Genomic DNA, 16,189 nt, shown 5'->3' on the forward strand with positions numbered 1-16,189 from the left:
CATCATGGCTCTGTTAGTTAGCTGCATGTAACTCAACTCAAACCCATTTGGTCCAGTACATCATGATACGTGACCAAACGGGGCATGTTTGACCTGTTATCACTGACTGAACTGCAGTTTACCAGTCACTGTGCAGCGTGTGCTTGATGTTGCTTTGCTCCTCAGATCAGTCGCCTGGGTGAGTGCAGTGTGACCATAGCCGAAGGAAGTGCTGCCGAAAGGTGCGAGAACAACACCCATGTTATTGTAAATTGCCTTTGTCGCACATGTTATTCAGTCATGCTTCAGTGACAGCTAATGACATGAGAGAACAAGGCAAGACAAATTGATTTGTAGCGCCAGTCAAACACACAGGCAATTCAAAGAAAACACGGCGAAGATTTGTCAGAGCAACTTCACAAAAGACAATTAAAAAATGACGTTTAGTGCAGTCAGAAGTCGCCCCAAATTTAGTAAAGGGAATGAAAAGCTAAAGAATTATTAATCAGTCAAAGACAAAGTGAGTAATTGTCAACCTGCACCCTATTTTCCCATGTTTTGTGTCTACGTGACTGAAGGGACAGTTTTTTAAATTTAAGTATTGAGTGAGTGCACAGCAGCGAAACAGGCTGCAATGTGACCACTCGGGGTAGCTATGCAATGTCACTTTATGCCCACTGTAAGTGTTTGTTTTTGCCACTGACAGGCTCCGATTAGAATAAGTGTCTGCATTATGGAAAGGATCCCGACAGAGACAGGCAAGTTTTAAAAGTTAATCAATCAATTCAATTTTACTTTTTTCATCTTGGCTCATCCTTTCTCTCTTCCGACAATCCCCAACTCTGGTTTGGTTAAGATAAGCAGATAAATAAGGGGTAAATGGATAAATTAAGGCTCTATTTTAACTGCAGCTTAGGGCAACAAAAAGTTTATCTTGGCTGCGTCAGTACAATGGACAACCAAAAAAGGGGACGTCAGAGGCGATACCCGCACACAAATGCAACTGGGTTGGACGGCCACAAAAAAGTTTAACAGGCTGAGATCAATGAAAAAAAAAGGTCAGTTTATTTAGAGACATTTTTTTGTATTGATCTCATTGATCCGGGTTTGGTGATGGCGACTTCGGGGCTTTCTGGTTGAATAAAAAGGATCTTAATTGTAGGTTTCTAATCAGTGAAGCCATAGCTTGACACTCCAATCATCCCCTTCATCTTAATCCACATGTGCAAGAAAAATTCACTGAACCGCTCAATAAAGTTTAACAGTTTAAAAAGTCAAAGATGGTACAGAAGCAATCATCTCTTTCCAAATCTAAAATCATCCAGAAAAAAGAGGTGAAGAAAAAGGTAAAGATGTAAGAGATAAGAGGTCAAAACTGTGTGGCTCATCTCTCTACTGCAGTCACCTCTCTCAAATCCAAAAACTCCTGCTATTACTGGTGAGAGTGTAAGGAAGGGGCAATTAAAGGTACAATGCAACAATAATAGGACCCTCATCTTAAAAGTTACAAATGTAAAACTGCATTTAGGCTCCTACATTAATCCTTAACGAAGAGGTCTATCTCTGTAGGGAACGATTCTATAATGTTATGAGGCACTTATAACAACAATCTGATCTTGGCAGTGGCAGACACGTGCACTTTAAGTTTATAAACCCTCTTGTGAAACTATCCATGAAGGAAGAATAGCTCTTTGGTTAAACTGTTCATAACTCATGTCCACGTCGACAGCGTGATGAGGGTTCATACAATTTTAAAGCTCCTGATTAACAAAATAAAATGTTTTGACAGACATGTTGGAGATACTGTGTGATGGATTTCTTTCTTTGTCACAAACACAACATTTTACAAAACACAACAACATTTTAGGAAACACAACATGTTGTCCTCTGAAATGTCATTGTGTTTTGTCCCTTCAGGGCCACTGTACTTTAGGTACAGCTCCTAAGAAACTAATAAAATCGATAGATCTGAAGTTTGTTGATTACAGGGAAACATACAGTCGATGTAATGACACTTGAATATAACATCATAACACCTGTCAAACACACGGGCAATGCAAAGTGCGCAAAACAAATTCTGTCAGAGTCACATTTCAAAATACAATTTAAAAAATTGCGTTAAATAAATGCAGAAAATCAGCATAAATAATAACAGGAAAGCAGTTTGAGTGCAGTCAGGAGTCATCCCAAATTTAATAAAGGGTATGAAAGGCTTGAAGCACAGTGAATCAGTCCAAGGCAGATGAAACAGCAGATTTTACCTGAGATTTGAAACAACAAACTGAAACAACGCGAGATTTCCTCCTTAACGTTTCCTTTCACTCAGCCTGTTCTCAAAAATAGAAACTTACCAACTGCTGCCCTCTGTCTGATGATGCATTCATGGCAGTGGGAAAGATGGACCACTGACAAGTTTTCACCTCGAGAATAAAACAGGACACCCTCTAATTTAACAAACTACTATTTGTTAACTCGTAAAAAATAATGTGTGTTTCTATTTTATATATTTATACATATATATTGGAGTCAGAGCTGTACTCTGTAAGAACTTAGTTAACATTGTTCAGGATTAGGTGCTCCACACTGACTGATGAGTGTAAATCATTTTCAAATCAATTATAAATGTAACCCTTCATTATTTTAACGTCTACACTGTTTTATGTTTTAGATTTTTTGGTTTTCGCTTGTGTGATTTTCTTTGATGAGTGTTGCTGGAGGGGGCCTGACATTAAGATTATCACTGCCAACAACTGCCTCTCGTTATGGAGGATGAAAAATGACACAAGTATTAATAAATACAGGAATAAATAAAAACAGATATGAATAAAAGAATAATAAATATTGAAATGTATCCATAAATAAATAGATATATAATTAATTAATATAATAAATGAAACTACTTCATGTTTATCATCACCTTCTCAGCACAGCAGAGGTCTTCTCTTACAAATTTGTCAACTTGTTTAATTAATTTCCCACATTTTTCACATCCTTTTTCAAAACAGTTAATACAGATCTCATCGAAAGACCCAGAACTCTATTGGATTAACTACTGATTATGAATCTCTGATGCACCTGGGTGAAACTCCTTTGCACAACTCTTTAATCAGCAATCAGTCCTCATCCATCTGGAGAAGACACCACCTCTGCGTTGCTGCTTACAAACATGGATCAAAGAGGCCTCTTCAGCGTGTCTGAGATCCAAAAGTATAGAAACATCACTGGGTAAAAACCTATTATAAGGCTGCTGTAGCCCAGCGTAAAATAATGACAGTCTGGATGTTTCTTTATTGGTTGTTTGGTGAAGAAAGAAGGTGGTTAAAAAAAACTATCTGACTTCGGCTTGTCAGCTAGAGAGCTGTAGCCTGTATGGACACAGAAACACCTCCACACCTGCCCACAAATAATGACAGCATTTCAACAGGACATAAAAAAGGTGTAAAAGGTGCAGATGCAGAGTGCAGCAGGGCTGGTTCTGAACGCCCAATATTCTCCCAACAGGATTGTTAATTTGTTTATGTGGGTTATGAGGTCGAATTCAGGACGCTTGTTTTTAAATTTGGGGAAATATTTTGTGCAACTCTGTCTCGACTGTGTCTTCCTTGCAGCTGAACTGGGGCCTGCAAATGATTCAGATGGTCAAAATAATAATTTTCTTTTCTTTTTGTGGGTAGAATAGTCAGCAGTAATCTATAACAACATCTAATGCTTATTCTACTGAAACTATAAACTCTCAATAAACTTTATATACATATTAAAAAAACAGATAAAGTAAATTAATAATTTGTTTTTTTATATTTTTGTCATGTACAAGTATGCAGTGATGATTGCTGGGTAACATGTATGGTAATGTTGTTGAAAGTCAAGTCTCTATTTGATCATGTAACAAGACAATATGATACAGCAGCTACCTTACGCCACTGTTGCTGTGGCGTAAGGTAGCTGCCATGGGCCCCAGTGCATGCTAGGTACTAGTCATGAAGCACACACACACACACACACACACACACACACACACACACAGTTTTAGGTATACATACTGTATATTTTATCTACAGTGTGTCTTACTGTTGCTTTATCTTATATCCACTTGCAGATGTGCACAGCTTGTCAGTTGGGAGAGATTTTGCACCTAAACTAGCTGCTGTAAACTGTATTGTCTCATTACATGAGACTTGATACAGGACGAGATTACATTACATATCTGTATATGACAAAAACTACAAAAGAAAATGGTAAATCATTAGTTTAACTAAAGTTTATTCACAGTTAAATTATAGTTTTTTATAGTTTATGTAAAATAAGCACATCATTTTGTTATAGATTGGTGCTATTTTACAAAACAAAATGATGTTGCCTTTCTGAGGGCGTATATTAAAAACTCTTACCATTTTTGATTTAACATGAGTTCTTTGAACAGTGTATGGGTTATGTGTTTGTTTCATTTATGATTTATTATAACTACTTGTGTTTTCTGTTAGATTCTCATGTTTGGGAGAGAAATACTTTTCATATCAGAAGAGAATTGAAATTCTAGAGAGGAGGTTTTCACCATAAGCTCCTTCGTGTTTCTTACCTCTCCCACACAATGCCTGCCATGTGTATGTCTATATACTTGTTTTTAATCAAATACTGTGTGCTAATAAAATTCAAATTCAAACAGGCGCATATCTCCAGGTGCCAATCGGGCTCCTCAATGTGCCATGTGTGCCCCTGAGACTACGTCCTTGCACATTTGACTCTCTCAACAGGTGTTATATCCATTTTGACCAGCAGAGGGCGAAGTACGTTCTCGCAAATCCTACAGCTTCCACATGACTTTGAACGCAGCTTGAAAACCGAAGCGAAAGCGATACAGTAGTGACGCCCCCCTCAGCCCTTCCTCCTCCTCCTCCTCTTCCTCTGGCCTCAATAAGCAAAGAGAAGTTACCACAAGTTACTGGCAACTTCTCCGCTGCACCTTCTCCACTTTAAACACAGGCAGAGGACCGGTCCGACCCACCTGGAGGGAGCAAGTACACAGAGTAATGTCAGTATTAACACCGTACACTGCGGGTACAGATAGTTTCAGGTGCCGGTAGTCGGTTAGTGTCGTGAAGAGGACTAACGTTACTCGCTGCTTTGCTTTCTCTCAGAACCGGCAGCCGGTAAGAAGCGTGAGAGCCTCCTACCGTTAGCACAGCTAGCTGTATGAGTGTGCTAAGTTAGCTTGCTAGGTTAGCTTGCTAGGTTAGCTTTATTTAAACAGCGTACGAATGCAAGTTAGCATGGGTAAGCTAGCGAGCTAGAACTTAGCAGTTAAGCTAGAAAAGAGTGGAAGTAACGGCTAATTTAAACAAAAGACAACTCAGAAACATTACGTCCATGTGTGTCTTCATTTAAAGCCAACTTTTAGTGTTATTTTTGACACAAACGGTCGTAAAGAGCTAACGATAATTGAAGCTACCCGGATAAAACAACAACAACTACTGGCAGTTTAAGCTAACGTGTATCTTGAATAAGTTAGCATACCGGAACGGTAACGTTATGGATAGTTAAACTGTGTTAAATTGATTTTAAGACAAACGCAGGTAAATTATATATGTGGACATCATTAGCAAACATAAAGTCTCTATTTTGTACTCACAATGTATTGTGTCCAGCTGGCTAAAACCAGGTCAACACAACAGCCCTGAACTACATTTTACCTTAATGAATTTAATTTTTGTTGAAACTGTTTTATATTAAGGAGAGTAGTAGATATTAGAAACACCTCTCAGGAGCAGTACAATTAAATAGCAGCACAAAAGCCTTCAGATTTATCATAAAAGTGAAATTAAACCTCTCTAAACCAGAACATACAAGCTTTAACCAGGGGTACCTAATATTCCGGCCACTAAGTGGAAGCAAAGTGTGTAATGATAGCTGCATATTTTAACATGTTTTAACCACCATTTCTTGTCTTATATCTATGTTGAGATGCAGTTATTATTTAAATTGTGATGCGGAGCAGTTAAATCTGAGTGAGCAGGTGTGGAGCTCAGGAGCACACACTGCATTTGATTGACACACAACATTTGTCACAGCTGAAGTTATGTGAGTGAAAACCTGTGGCCTGGTAGTAACAGAAAAGCCAGGGGTAGGCAACCTGTGGCTCCGGAGCCACATGTGGGTCTGTAGCCCCTGTCCAGTAACTCCCTGTGGCTTTGACCAAAAAGTTATATGTAAATGATTAACAGTTATTTTTTATTTATCAATTTTATAGGCCTAAAGAAATTCTTAGATTCTCCAATTGAAAGAATGTTAAGCCTATATACCTATTAAAATGTTTTAACAGAGCCGTTTGACTCTGTGATTATTTGACACAGATTGTTTTCATGTGCAGATGGTAACCAGTGTTTCATCTTTTCAGATAAGCCTCAAAAAGACGAGATGCCTCACAAACACAAGTCCAAGTCCTGGACGGAGTTGAAACAAACTGGGAACGATAGTTTCAAGGCGGGCCAGTATGGAGAGGCCACCAATTATTACAGCCAGGCCATCAAAGAGCTGGAGAAGTCCAGTAAGTGTTGCTTAAATATGACCTGTTTATTGTTTATTTATTTGCACACATAAAAAGAACAAATTATAGATTCAGCACAAATACTCTATATAGAGAAGGAGTTAGAGAATGTGCAGGTGAGGTCGGGGACCCAAGGAGCGCTTTTAAATTACACAAGTAGTCTACAATGAAAATTCAGTCAGTAGTAGATGATACATTTATCTAAAAAGATAAAATAGAAAATAGCACATGGCACAGAGGTCTTCCAGAAAGGAAATGTCTTTTTCAGAAGAACAACAAGGACACTATCTGTCAGCTGCTCTGGAGACCCAGACCTCTCACCCTGCTCAGCACAGACCAGATCAAGAAGGATATTTAGAAATACTGAAAGATCTTTGAGCAGAAGCATCGTCTGAGCCAGTCCAAGGCCTCCAAGGAGCTGGTGGACAAGCGCAGGTCCATGATGGAGCTCTACAGCCATAAATATGAATATATACACATTACAAAGTCCAGGATATCCATATTTTGTGTTGAAACATTTATATTTTTTGTAGTATTTTTATTTTTGTAAGTATTTGTGTTAGGTCAGAGGCTCTGTACATGAGGTCTTGAATATTTCCCAATGGTTAAATACTACACAGTGACAAATGACACGCTTGACTACATGGACACTGATCCTTTAATCAGTGTTTTATTCTCTCTCTTATTATTGCGACAGTCTGTCTTATTAGTTGGCCTTTTCTCATCTTTCTCTTTATGTATCCTCTAAAAGGACCGAGCTAAAGGGTGTTTGACTCAGGCTAAATGACCACTCAGGTGAAGTGCTTCTTTTAAACCATCTTATTTCTCTCTTAAGATAAAAAGAATCCAGAAGATTTGGGCATTTTGTACTCAAACCGTGCAGCCAGCTACCTGAAAGACGGCAACTGTGCAGAGTGTGTGAAAGACTGCAACACGTAAGTGTTTTTATCTTTTATTTTTAACCACTTATCTTTTATATATCTTTTTTATTACAATTTTACACTGTCATCTGTAGTCTGTGATTCTTTGCAGGTGTTTTAATTCTTGTAATTTTTGTTTGTTCGTCGTTCAGATATCACTTTGTTTTAGTTACACCGCACTGTTGTGTGGTGTAACTAAAACAGGATGTTTGTTCTTGACACATAATTTTCTAATGTGGCTCACATTTGTTTCATAAGTAAACTTGTTAAAGACCCCAACCTTTAAGTTTTTAAGTATTATGAAGATATTAACCTTCATGCCAACAGCCCTTATGTTGTAGTACGGATGTACTTTCAGTTTTGACACTTGACCTTGTTACAAATGGAAAATAAGCCTGTTCTGCTGTTTTGCTCTTTGTAAGTGTCTAACTTGTGAACTGAACACATTTTTTCTCAGGTCTCTGGAGTTGTACCCGTTCAATGTGAAGTCCCTGCTGCGTCGTGCTGCTGCCTACGAGGCTCTGGAGCGTTACAGGCCGGCCTATGTAGACTATAAGACTGCTCTGCAGATCGACTGCAACATAGCAGCCGCTCACGATGGCACCAACAGGTACCTTGGTTGTAGACTGGATTTATCCACTCTGGGGAATTTATAAGAAAAGATAGAGAGAGATGTTTGAATTCATCCATGTCGGGTATTTGTCCCACTTTTAAACTGTATATTTTTTATACTAAAAGTTTGTTTGCTCTGGTCTCAGTGAGGGACTAGTTTTTCACAATGTTGCATATCATCTCAAGTTTGTCCTGCGTTCACATGGCGTTATTTACAAGCAGACCAAAGAGGAAACTGCTCTCTAACTGGTCAGAATTGTCATACGGAAAAACTACCAGAAGTAATCAAAGAGCAGAAGAAGAGTTCTGTTACCGAAATAGATTAACGCACCACTTTCCACTTTCATAGTGGAGGGACTACACAGGTTGATCTTGGCTCTGGTCATTGTTAGTCACATTGATTTAGCCTTTTTTAGCAAACAAGATGAAAGGTGAAAGTCAAGAGTTCTCACTTCGCTGCAAAGCCTAGGGAGCAAAGTGTCCTCAGAAGTACACAGCGCAGCACACTGACTAGGAGAAAACAACAACAACAAAACGACTACTCGACTTGAAGCACTCGCAGTCAACTTCAGGGGGTCTCTGACTGACGATTTGAATCTGTCACTTTCAAGGGCCAGCCCTAATAACAGAGAAGCTCCAGTTGTTGCCAGGGTAATTGATGTCCAAATCAGTATTCGAATGGTGAATATATATAGATCGATCCATCTATCGATCATTCATTCATTTTCCATAATCGCTTATCCTGTTAGGGGTCACGCGGAGGCTGGAGCCTATCCCAGCTGACATTGGGCGAGAGGCAGGGTTCACCTTGGACAGCTCACCAGACTATCACAGGGCTGACACATAGAGACAGACAACCATTGACACTCACATTCACACCTACAGACAATTTAGAGTCACCAATTAACCTGCATGTCTTTGGACTGTGGGAGGAAGCTGGAGTACCTGACACTGACACAGGGAGAACATGCAGACTCCGCACAGAAGGGCTTCCCCACCCTGGGGTTCAAACCCCCCCGCCAAAAACGATTTCAATTTGCATCACTATTAATCAATATTAATTATTCTCAGACAGGGACTCTAAAACTTAGCGATAGCTTGTCACAATTTTAGGAGCATCGAATGAAAACTGATGATTCAAAAAAGTCAGATTTTTGAGTGTTACTCAATTAGCAAATCTGTATTTCTGGTTGTTTCTGTCCAGCTGTTGGCAAACTGTTCTTGGAGTTTTAATGAGCTGACTAGAATTATATTTGACTATAACACGATGGCAATAATTATCCTTCAGACTATAATTTCTGATTGTGAAAGCGCACAGGATGTTTTGTCTCTTCTGACATCTTTCAGTGCCCATAAAGGACCGCACAGGGTGTTAAACTCTAGATCTGTTTTCTCCCTATGATTGTGTCTCAGGATGACAAAGGCGCTCACAGAGGCAGACGGTCTGTCGTGGAGAGAAAAGCTTCCTCCCATCCCCACTGTTCCTCTGTCTGTTAGAGAGAAACTGGTCCAACGAGCTGCAGGCAACGCTGCACCACCAAACCCTACACCAAAACAGAACGGCACCAGACAAACAAACAAATCTGGTAAGAAGATTTTATGTTTCCTGTTTTGATTTCTACTCGAGTAAGTAAAATCATAACTAACTGGATGAGTGATTTTCATTAAGATAAAAGGACCTAATTTGTGTCAGCAAATGTATTTGATAATAACCAGTTTGAAAGTGACATCACTTAATATAGGATCAATTTGGAGATGTCAAAGAATCTGATTACTAAGCAGCTGCATGTTAACACAGTACCTGATTTCCACCAGTAACAGTTTCTTCTGTGTATGTCGTCAGAGTCAGGAGTATTGTCAGAATCTTAAAGGTTGACTCAGATCTTTTTCTTTTCTTCATCTCTGGCCCTCCCGTCATATTTTCCACTCTCGTCAGCTCCCAGTGAAAAAGACATGAAGAAAGGCCAAACCCTGAAAGAGGAAGGCAACGCCCTGGTGAAGAAAGGAGAGCACAAGAAGGCCATAGAGAAGTACACCCAGAGCCTCAAACTCAACCCCACTGAGATCACAACCTACACCAACCGGTAAGTCACATCTTCTTATTCTATCCCTTTAACCTTTTCCACTCCACTAGCTGACGCTGGCATGCTCTGCCAACATCACCGTCTTTCAGAATTTTAAATCTATTTTCTTCTTTATTTCCTTTTAAATTTTGGCAAGTGAGAAACTGGCTTAGCTATTTTTATAGGGCTCCCTTGACCTCTCACCTCAAGATATCTAAATGAAAATGGGGTCAGTGGGTGACCACAAGTCTCCCCTTAACAGACATGCCCACTTTGTGGTAGTTCTATTCAGCTTTTCCCATGCAGAACATGTGTTTCAATCGGGAGAGACTCGTTCTGAAAGAAAAGAATATTTATTTACATGTGCACATATGTATGAGAAATGTGAAAAGGCTTTGGTGTTTAGTCCCCGTCGTGATGTCATCTTTTCCAGGAGGGTGGTAGTAGATAGTAGACGTACTAGATATGAAGTCTAGACACTGGTGGTGGTGATGAGATGAAGAGGGAGCTGAGGATGTGGATGTAAAGAGGAGTGGGCTTTTGATGAGCTCGTCCTGGGCTCTGGATTAGGTGACTGGAGGTGAATGGGGTGGAGGAGAGCATGAAATTTCGTCCTGAAATGACAGCTGACGGGAGCAGAGAGGAGAACAGATTTAAAGTCAGCTGATTTGAGGAAGCGGTGGGAAATGGGATAGGGAGAGAAATGTGAATGAATATAGCATAAAGAAAGTCTTCCTGATTGAACTTGCACTAGGCTTCATCAAATTAACCTATTGTATTTGAATATTTTTGCATGATCGGGTCCATAAACATTATTGAAATTTAAATTGAGACTTTTGTAAAGTCATTGAGCCCGATTTTATCCATATGTGATGATGTTACCTCTCCTTGTAACCATTTCACTGTAGTGAGTCATGTCTTTCAATTTGACATCACTGTGGAAAATGACCTCTCGTGACCTCTAGGATGATCACAGCCTCATGAAACTTTACAATCACAAACTAGAGACCTCAGACATTCAGAGGACGGATGGCTTTCATAGGTATTTTGACAGTTAGAGGGTTCTCAGCTGTTTCCAGAACAGAAGTGCTTGAAAGTGTCACAGAAAAATGCCACTCTTACGGTAATCTCCAAATCTCAAAAGTGTTTGATGTCAAATCACAGCATGGATTTTTCTACGGTGTTCCTCACGGGCTTGGTATCTTCCTGTGGTGTTTTGGAGGGATTTTTCGATCATTTTAATTGTTCTCAAGTGGTAAAAAATGCTTAAATTTAAACCTAAGCCGTGTAGCAAATGGCATCAATGCAAAAATTGCTGCCACAACGTAGGAGACATAATTAAGCATGGGAATGGCCGTCATATACCTCCATCATAATATGTTAAAAACCAGTACACTCTAAAAGTTTGAATAGGCGCCTGACAGAAACACAGTGTTTATTTAGATTTATGACTAGAAATACTTGACACACAGAGCTGAGCTGCATCTCAAATTAATCTTCAGGTTCCCAGTTGATGTGAACCACTGCTGACTCACTATCTTTCCCCAAAAATCCCCTGCCCCCCCTAAAAAAGACAAAACTGGAGGGGAATATGTCACTGTAACCCAGTGTAATAATTATGATAAGCAAATACAACCTTTATTCATCAATATGTGAGTCTAATCTGATCAGAAGGTATTACTATTATGTAAAGAATCAGTGCAGATTAAAAGCATCCCAGAGGCAATACACAAAATTAAGTGACTTTCTGGGTTAAAACACACAAGTAGCATATGAGCTCTCTGATGTTTGATTCAATTGTATTTATTTGTGTGTGTGTCTTATCAGGGCGCTGTGTTACCTGTCAGTGAAGCAGTACAAAGACGCTGTCAGAGACTGTGACGAGGCCCTGATGATTGACAGCAGCAACGTCAAGGCTCTCTACAGGAGGGCTCAGGCTCACAAAGAGCTCAAGGTGAGAGCGTGAATCTTCATCACTGCGCTACAGCCCCCGATTCCCACAAGAGAGTAATCAGACGTTCGTTTTTAAAAGCCTCTCTCTCTGGAGGATTTCAGGGCGGGTGACAAAATAAAAGCATTTCCTGCCTTGATAATTGCTGATGTTTCCCCTGGCGGCCTCTCCTCATCAGTATTCAACACACACACACACACAGAGGACACGGTTAGCTCGGCTCTCGCTGCTCCCTACAGTTGCAACTGTCGATTGTTTTGGAGGTTTGAGTTGTGTGAAAAACGTCTGGGGAAAAAAAAGCCATGACGAGCTGAGTAAACATAAACCAGCATAAAGGTAACATTAGTGCGACTGTCAGTAGACACAGGTGGCTGAACATGTACCTGGGTATGTTATCTGGATCAGGACAAAGTAGCAGTGGTTGATATGTCGATTATACGCGATGTATCACGGCTTGTTCCACGCAAGATGTCCAAAATAACGTTTTTGAGAACATTTAATATTAGTAGTCACACCATTTTTTTGTTTTTAGGCCACCAACATGAGACCTGCTTTGGTGTTTCCGTTGTCTTGCTCTGTCCTATGGCTCTCTCCCTATCTCACAGACAGAAGGAGACTCACAAACATGACGAGTCACGAACACCCCCCCTATCGAGTGTGTTTTTGTATCTGCCGGGCTCCAGGCCACGACTGTATAGCAGTGTTTTGCAATCATGGAGCACTAATGTGAGTTGTAAATACTATAACATATGAACTGGAGAGCTGTTAGGTTGTTTTCAGCTCACAGTCACTCGTGTTTAACAGTGTGACAGCTTAACTTTAATAGCGAGCAGCAGCAGCAGCGACTTACTGTCCAACACCGGCACACAGTGAGGAGAAACAGGGCTTGGCAGGGACGGAGCACCTGCTGCAGCAAGCGTTTGGAGCCATGTTGAGTTGACGAGCAGACTTCACTACAAGCTGATTAGCTGTTGAAATAGATGACAAGCCTTATGTTCTAAAACCAGCCGCCGGCAATTTGACCAGCTGAGTTGCAGGAGACACCATCAACCGGCTTGAGTCGAGCTCAGACCGGCCAGTTCACACCGCTGCAAAGTTCTAAATCTTTGGTCTGAAGTGGGCTTAACTGTTAAAAGGAAGCTTCAAGTTCACGGCAAAAACATCAACGAATCACTGATGCAGTGACATGATTCAGCCACTTTAAGTCAAACACTTGACTTGTGTTTCCCACAAGCTTCATCCACACCAGATACAAGTTTGATCTGTTTACTGTCGCTGGGACAAACGTGAGCTTGGTCTCGAGACGCTTCTGGTAAACGCAGCTCTGGTTGATGACAACTCAGCAAAAACATCAACACTTCTGGCCCGAGGCGAACAGGGGGCTTCGGAATAAAAGCGTCAGATGTTTCGCTTTGATTTATTTGGCTATGACAATATTTAACTTGATCATAACAATGCTTTATTTATCTTTATTCTAACAGTACGTGACTTTACTGTAACAGTACAATCTAAGACTTTAAACCTTTTTGCGGGTCCGTGAGCGCAGTGTGCGTGGAAATTGGAAGGGTTTTTTTTTTCCTCAGCAGCAGTTTGTTCAGTTTGTCGACTGTGTAACGGGATGCAAAGTCTTATCAGTCGATCAGTTTTGGGTTGGATCACTTAGAGCTGATCGGCTCAGATTAGAGGAGCAGCAGCTGCAGAAAGCGAGTGAAGCCAAATCCCTACTGCTGAAGCACAGGTTAGACCAGGCACTAGATGGCGGGGTGTGCGGTTTGTAAGGGAATGCAACCTGTTTTATGAGCAGGTTGGAAAAAACGATAGACGAGACATGTCAGCTGTCTGTCCCACCAGTAGACACTGACCTCTGGTGGCCCATGTTTTGCACTACAATACAATGCCTCAATAAGGCATCTTAATATTAGCTAAAAAGAAAGATGAGCGTCTGTAGTTTTGATGCTACTGAAAATCACACTGTCAGATTTCTAAATACCCTATCGTGCACACGTAGTTTAAAAACAGTGGAGACACCTACATCTCTGAAATCACCCTGAAAATGTACTGTTTCATTTCAGTGTCAGCGCTCTCCTCAACCTCGTTTTGTTTTTAAATCTAAGTCCTCTTTGTACGTCCTGCAGAACATCAAAGCCTGTGAGGACGATCTGAACAGCCTGCTCAAAGTGGAACCAAAGAACTCTGCCGCCCTGAAGCTGCTGCAGGAGGTGCAGAAGAAGAAATGACGACACATCAGGGACTCTGGAGGCAGCGGTAAGGATCTGTCACTGCATTGCGTACAGAAAGGAGAGGACGACGAATCACTGATGCTTTTATAAGAAAATTTAAACAAAAACAGCCGAGCAGTGACACGATTCAGCCGCTTTAAGTCAAACACTTGACCTGTGTTTCCCAAAAGCTTCATCCACACCGGACATGTGTTTGATCTGCTTACTGTCGCTGGGACAAACGTGAGCTTGGTCTCGAGACGCTTCTGGAAAACGCAGCTCCGGTTTATGAGAACTGAGGCGCCTTGGCCATGTTTGTATTTTACCAGTTCAAGTCACTTAGTATTTATGTTTATTTATAAGAGGTGAAATTACTGACACGCATCATAGTTCTAGCTGAGAATGAACCTTTACCGTCGTCATTTGTTAAACTTCAGCAGGTAATCAGCCATCATGTCGAGCTCCGAAACCTAGATGTGTTAACATGACAAGCTTGTTCTGCTATCACATGACATTAGGTCATGTGATCCAGCTCCACTGACAAGTTTATGGCTTAAAAATGTTCTGACATTAGAACGGAATAAAAAAGATGAGGTAATTAGTTGCAACTCATTAGGTTTCAAATAGGAGTGGGTGATATAGCAATCTGTCATGGTATATATTGATCAAAATGTATTGTGATACAGTCAGGGTTAGGAAAATAAATTGATAAAGGCCTAATACAAGTACAGAATTATTTCTTCTGTTAGTACTGTCTTGTTGAGCACCTTGTATTGTCATTTTGCACAAAAGGTGCTATATAAATAAAGTTTATAAAGAAAACATTTTACCTGTTGAGACGTTTACATCGTCCCATGGTTTACGTCATATTTAGCAGCTCAGGTTCTCGTTGCAGTCAAGGTAATCGTTTGTTATTGCCAATAATCATATTCTGGAAACTCAAGATGACATTTTCAAGTTGCTAGTTTTGTCTGACAATCCAAAGATATAATTTAACTAGCGCATAAAACAAACATCTTCAAATGATATTTTACAGAATGTCGTGCAGTGAAAATAACACAATCAGTGGAACTGGCAAACAACCTAAAAACAGTGATAACAGCCTCTCAGCTTATAGTTAATCTGCTCCTTATCGCATCAAAGCTTAAACTGTGTGTACACCAGGTCTGAAGGACGCGTGAGGTACCCACATTTCATGAATATCAGTTTGTGTGTGGCAAAAGGCGTACACATGGTTTTTATGCACACACATCATTAATGCACCTGGTCCCTAGTGTAGGATGTAGCGGTATCTAGTGGTGAAGCTGCAGATTGCAACCAACTGAAACGTCTACCGTGTGCCAAGCGTGTGGGAGAACTATGGTGGCCGATGTGAAAACAAGAAAACATCTTGAGCCACTGTTTGTCTGTTCTGGTCTGCTGCAGAACATGGCGGACTCCATAGACGAACATAACGAAACATAAACAGCTTATTCGAAGGTAAAAACACAGTGATTATTATTTTCAGGTGATCATACACTAAAGAAAACCTAGTTATGAATATTAAAGTCCATTTCTCCCTCACATCAAAATCCAACCAACCCGCCCATCCAAACTTTGGTGATCGTAAAGGTTTATTCTGTATTTCATTGACAAGTTAACGACCATTGTTCTACACTCAGGTAGTTAACTTATTTATCCTATATTTGGTTTTCTGAGGCTTTTGCATACGTGTGAATGTGTGTCTTTTTCTCAGTGGACTGATGTTCATGCCGTGTTCACGTCATATGGGATGGATTGTACTAGAGCTGCAACTAAAGATTGTTCTCATTATCAGTTACTCCGCCCACTAAAATAATTGTGCAATTATTAAAATAGTTGCCAGTTAATATGAGGGTTCCCACATATTTCATGGACAAAATTTC

At 40.3% G+C, this 16,189-nt stretch overlaps 1 protein-coding gene across 2 annotated transcripts; it reads left to right on the forward strand.

Moving 5' to 3' along the window:
• Window positions 1-4,849: 4,849 nt before the first annotated feature.
• On the forward strand, window positions 4,850-15,861 carry tomm34 (translocase of outer mitochondrial membrane 34). 2 transcript variants are annotated; one of them, XM_049581052.1, is made up of 8 exons: window positions 4,850-5,008; window positions 6,371-6,520; window positions 7,356-7,455; window positions 7,898-8,050; window positions 9,466-9,638; window positions 9,989-10,136; window positions 11,943-12,069; window positions 14,202-15,861. In XM_049581052.1, the coding sequence occupies exons 2-8, from the start codon at window positions 6,391-6,393 to the stop codon at window positions 14,301-14,303; spliced, it is 933 nt and encodes a 310-aa protein (XP_049437009.1). In that variant the 5' UTR covers window positions 4,850-5,008; window positions 6,371-6,390; the 3' UTR covers window positions 14,304-15,861. The 2 variants fall into 2 exon arrangements, with proteins under 2 accessions (XP_049437009.1, XP_049437000.1); XM_049581043.1 differs by having other exon boundaries at window positions 4,862-5,126.
• The last annotated feature ends 328 nt before the right edge of the window (window positions 15,862-16,189 follow it).

This window comes from Epinephelus fuscoguttatus, linkage group LG1 (assembly GCF_011397635.1).
Source record: "Epinephelus fuscoguttatus linkage group LG1, E.fuscoguttatus.final_Chr_v1".
Classification (NCBI taxonomy): domain Eukaryota; kingdom Metazoa; phylum Chordata; class Actinopteri; order Perciformes; family Serranidae; genus Epinephelus; species Epinephelus fuscoguttatus.

Excerpts from the sequence above, each read along its gene's own strand:
- tomm34 (XM_049581052.1), top strand. The coding sequence starts at position 6,391 with ATGCCTCACAAACACAAGTCCAAGTCCTGGACGGAGTTGAAACAAACT. Across the intron at positions 6,521-7,355 it reads CAAAGAGCTGGAGAAGTCCA|ATAAAAAGAATCCAGAAGAT; the intron begins GTAAGTGTTGCT and ends TTCTCTCTTAAG. Across the intron at positions 9,639-9,988 it reads CAGACAAACAAACAAATCTG|CTCCCAGTGAAAAAGACATG; the intron begins GTAAGAAGATTT and ends CACTCTCGTCAG.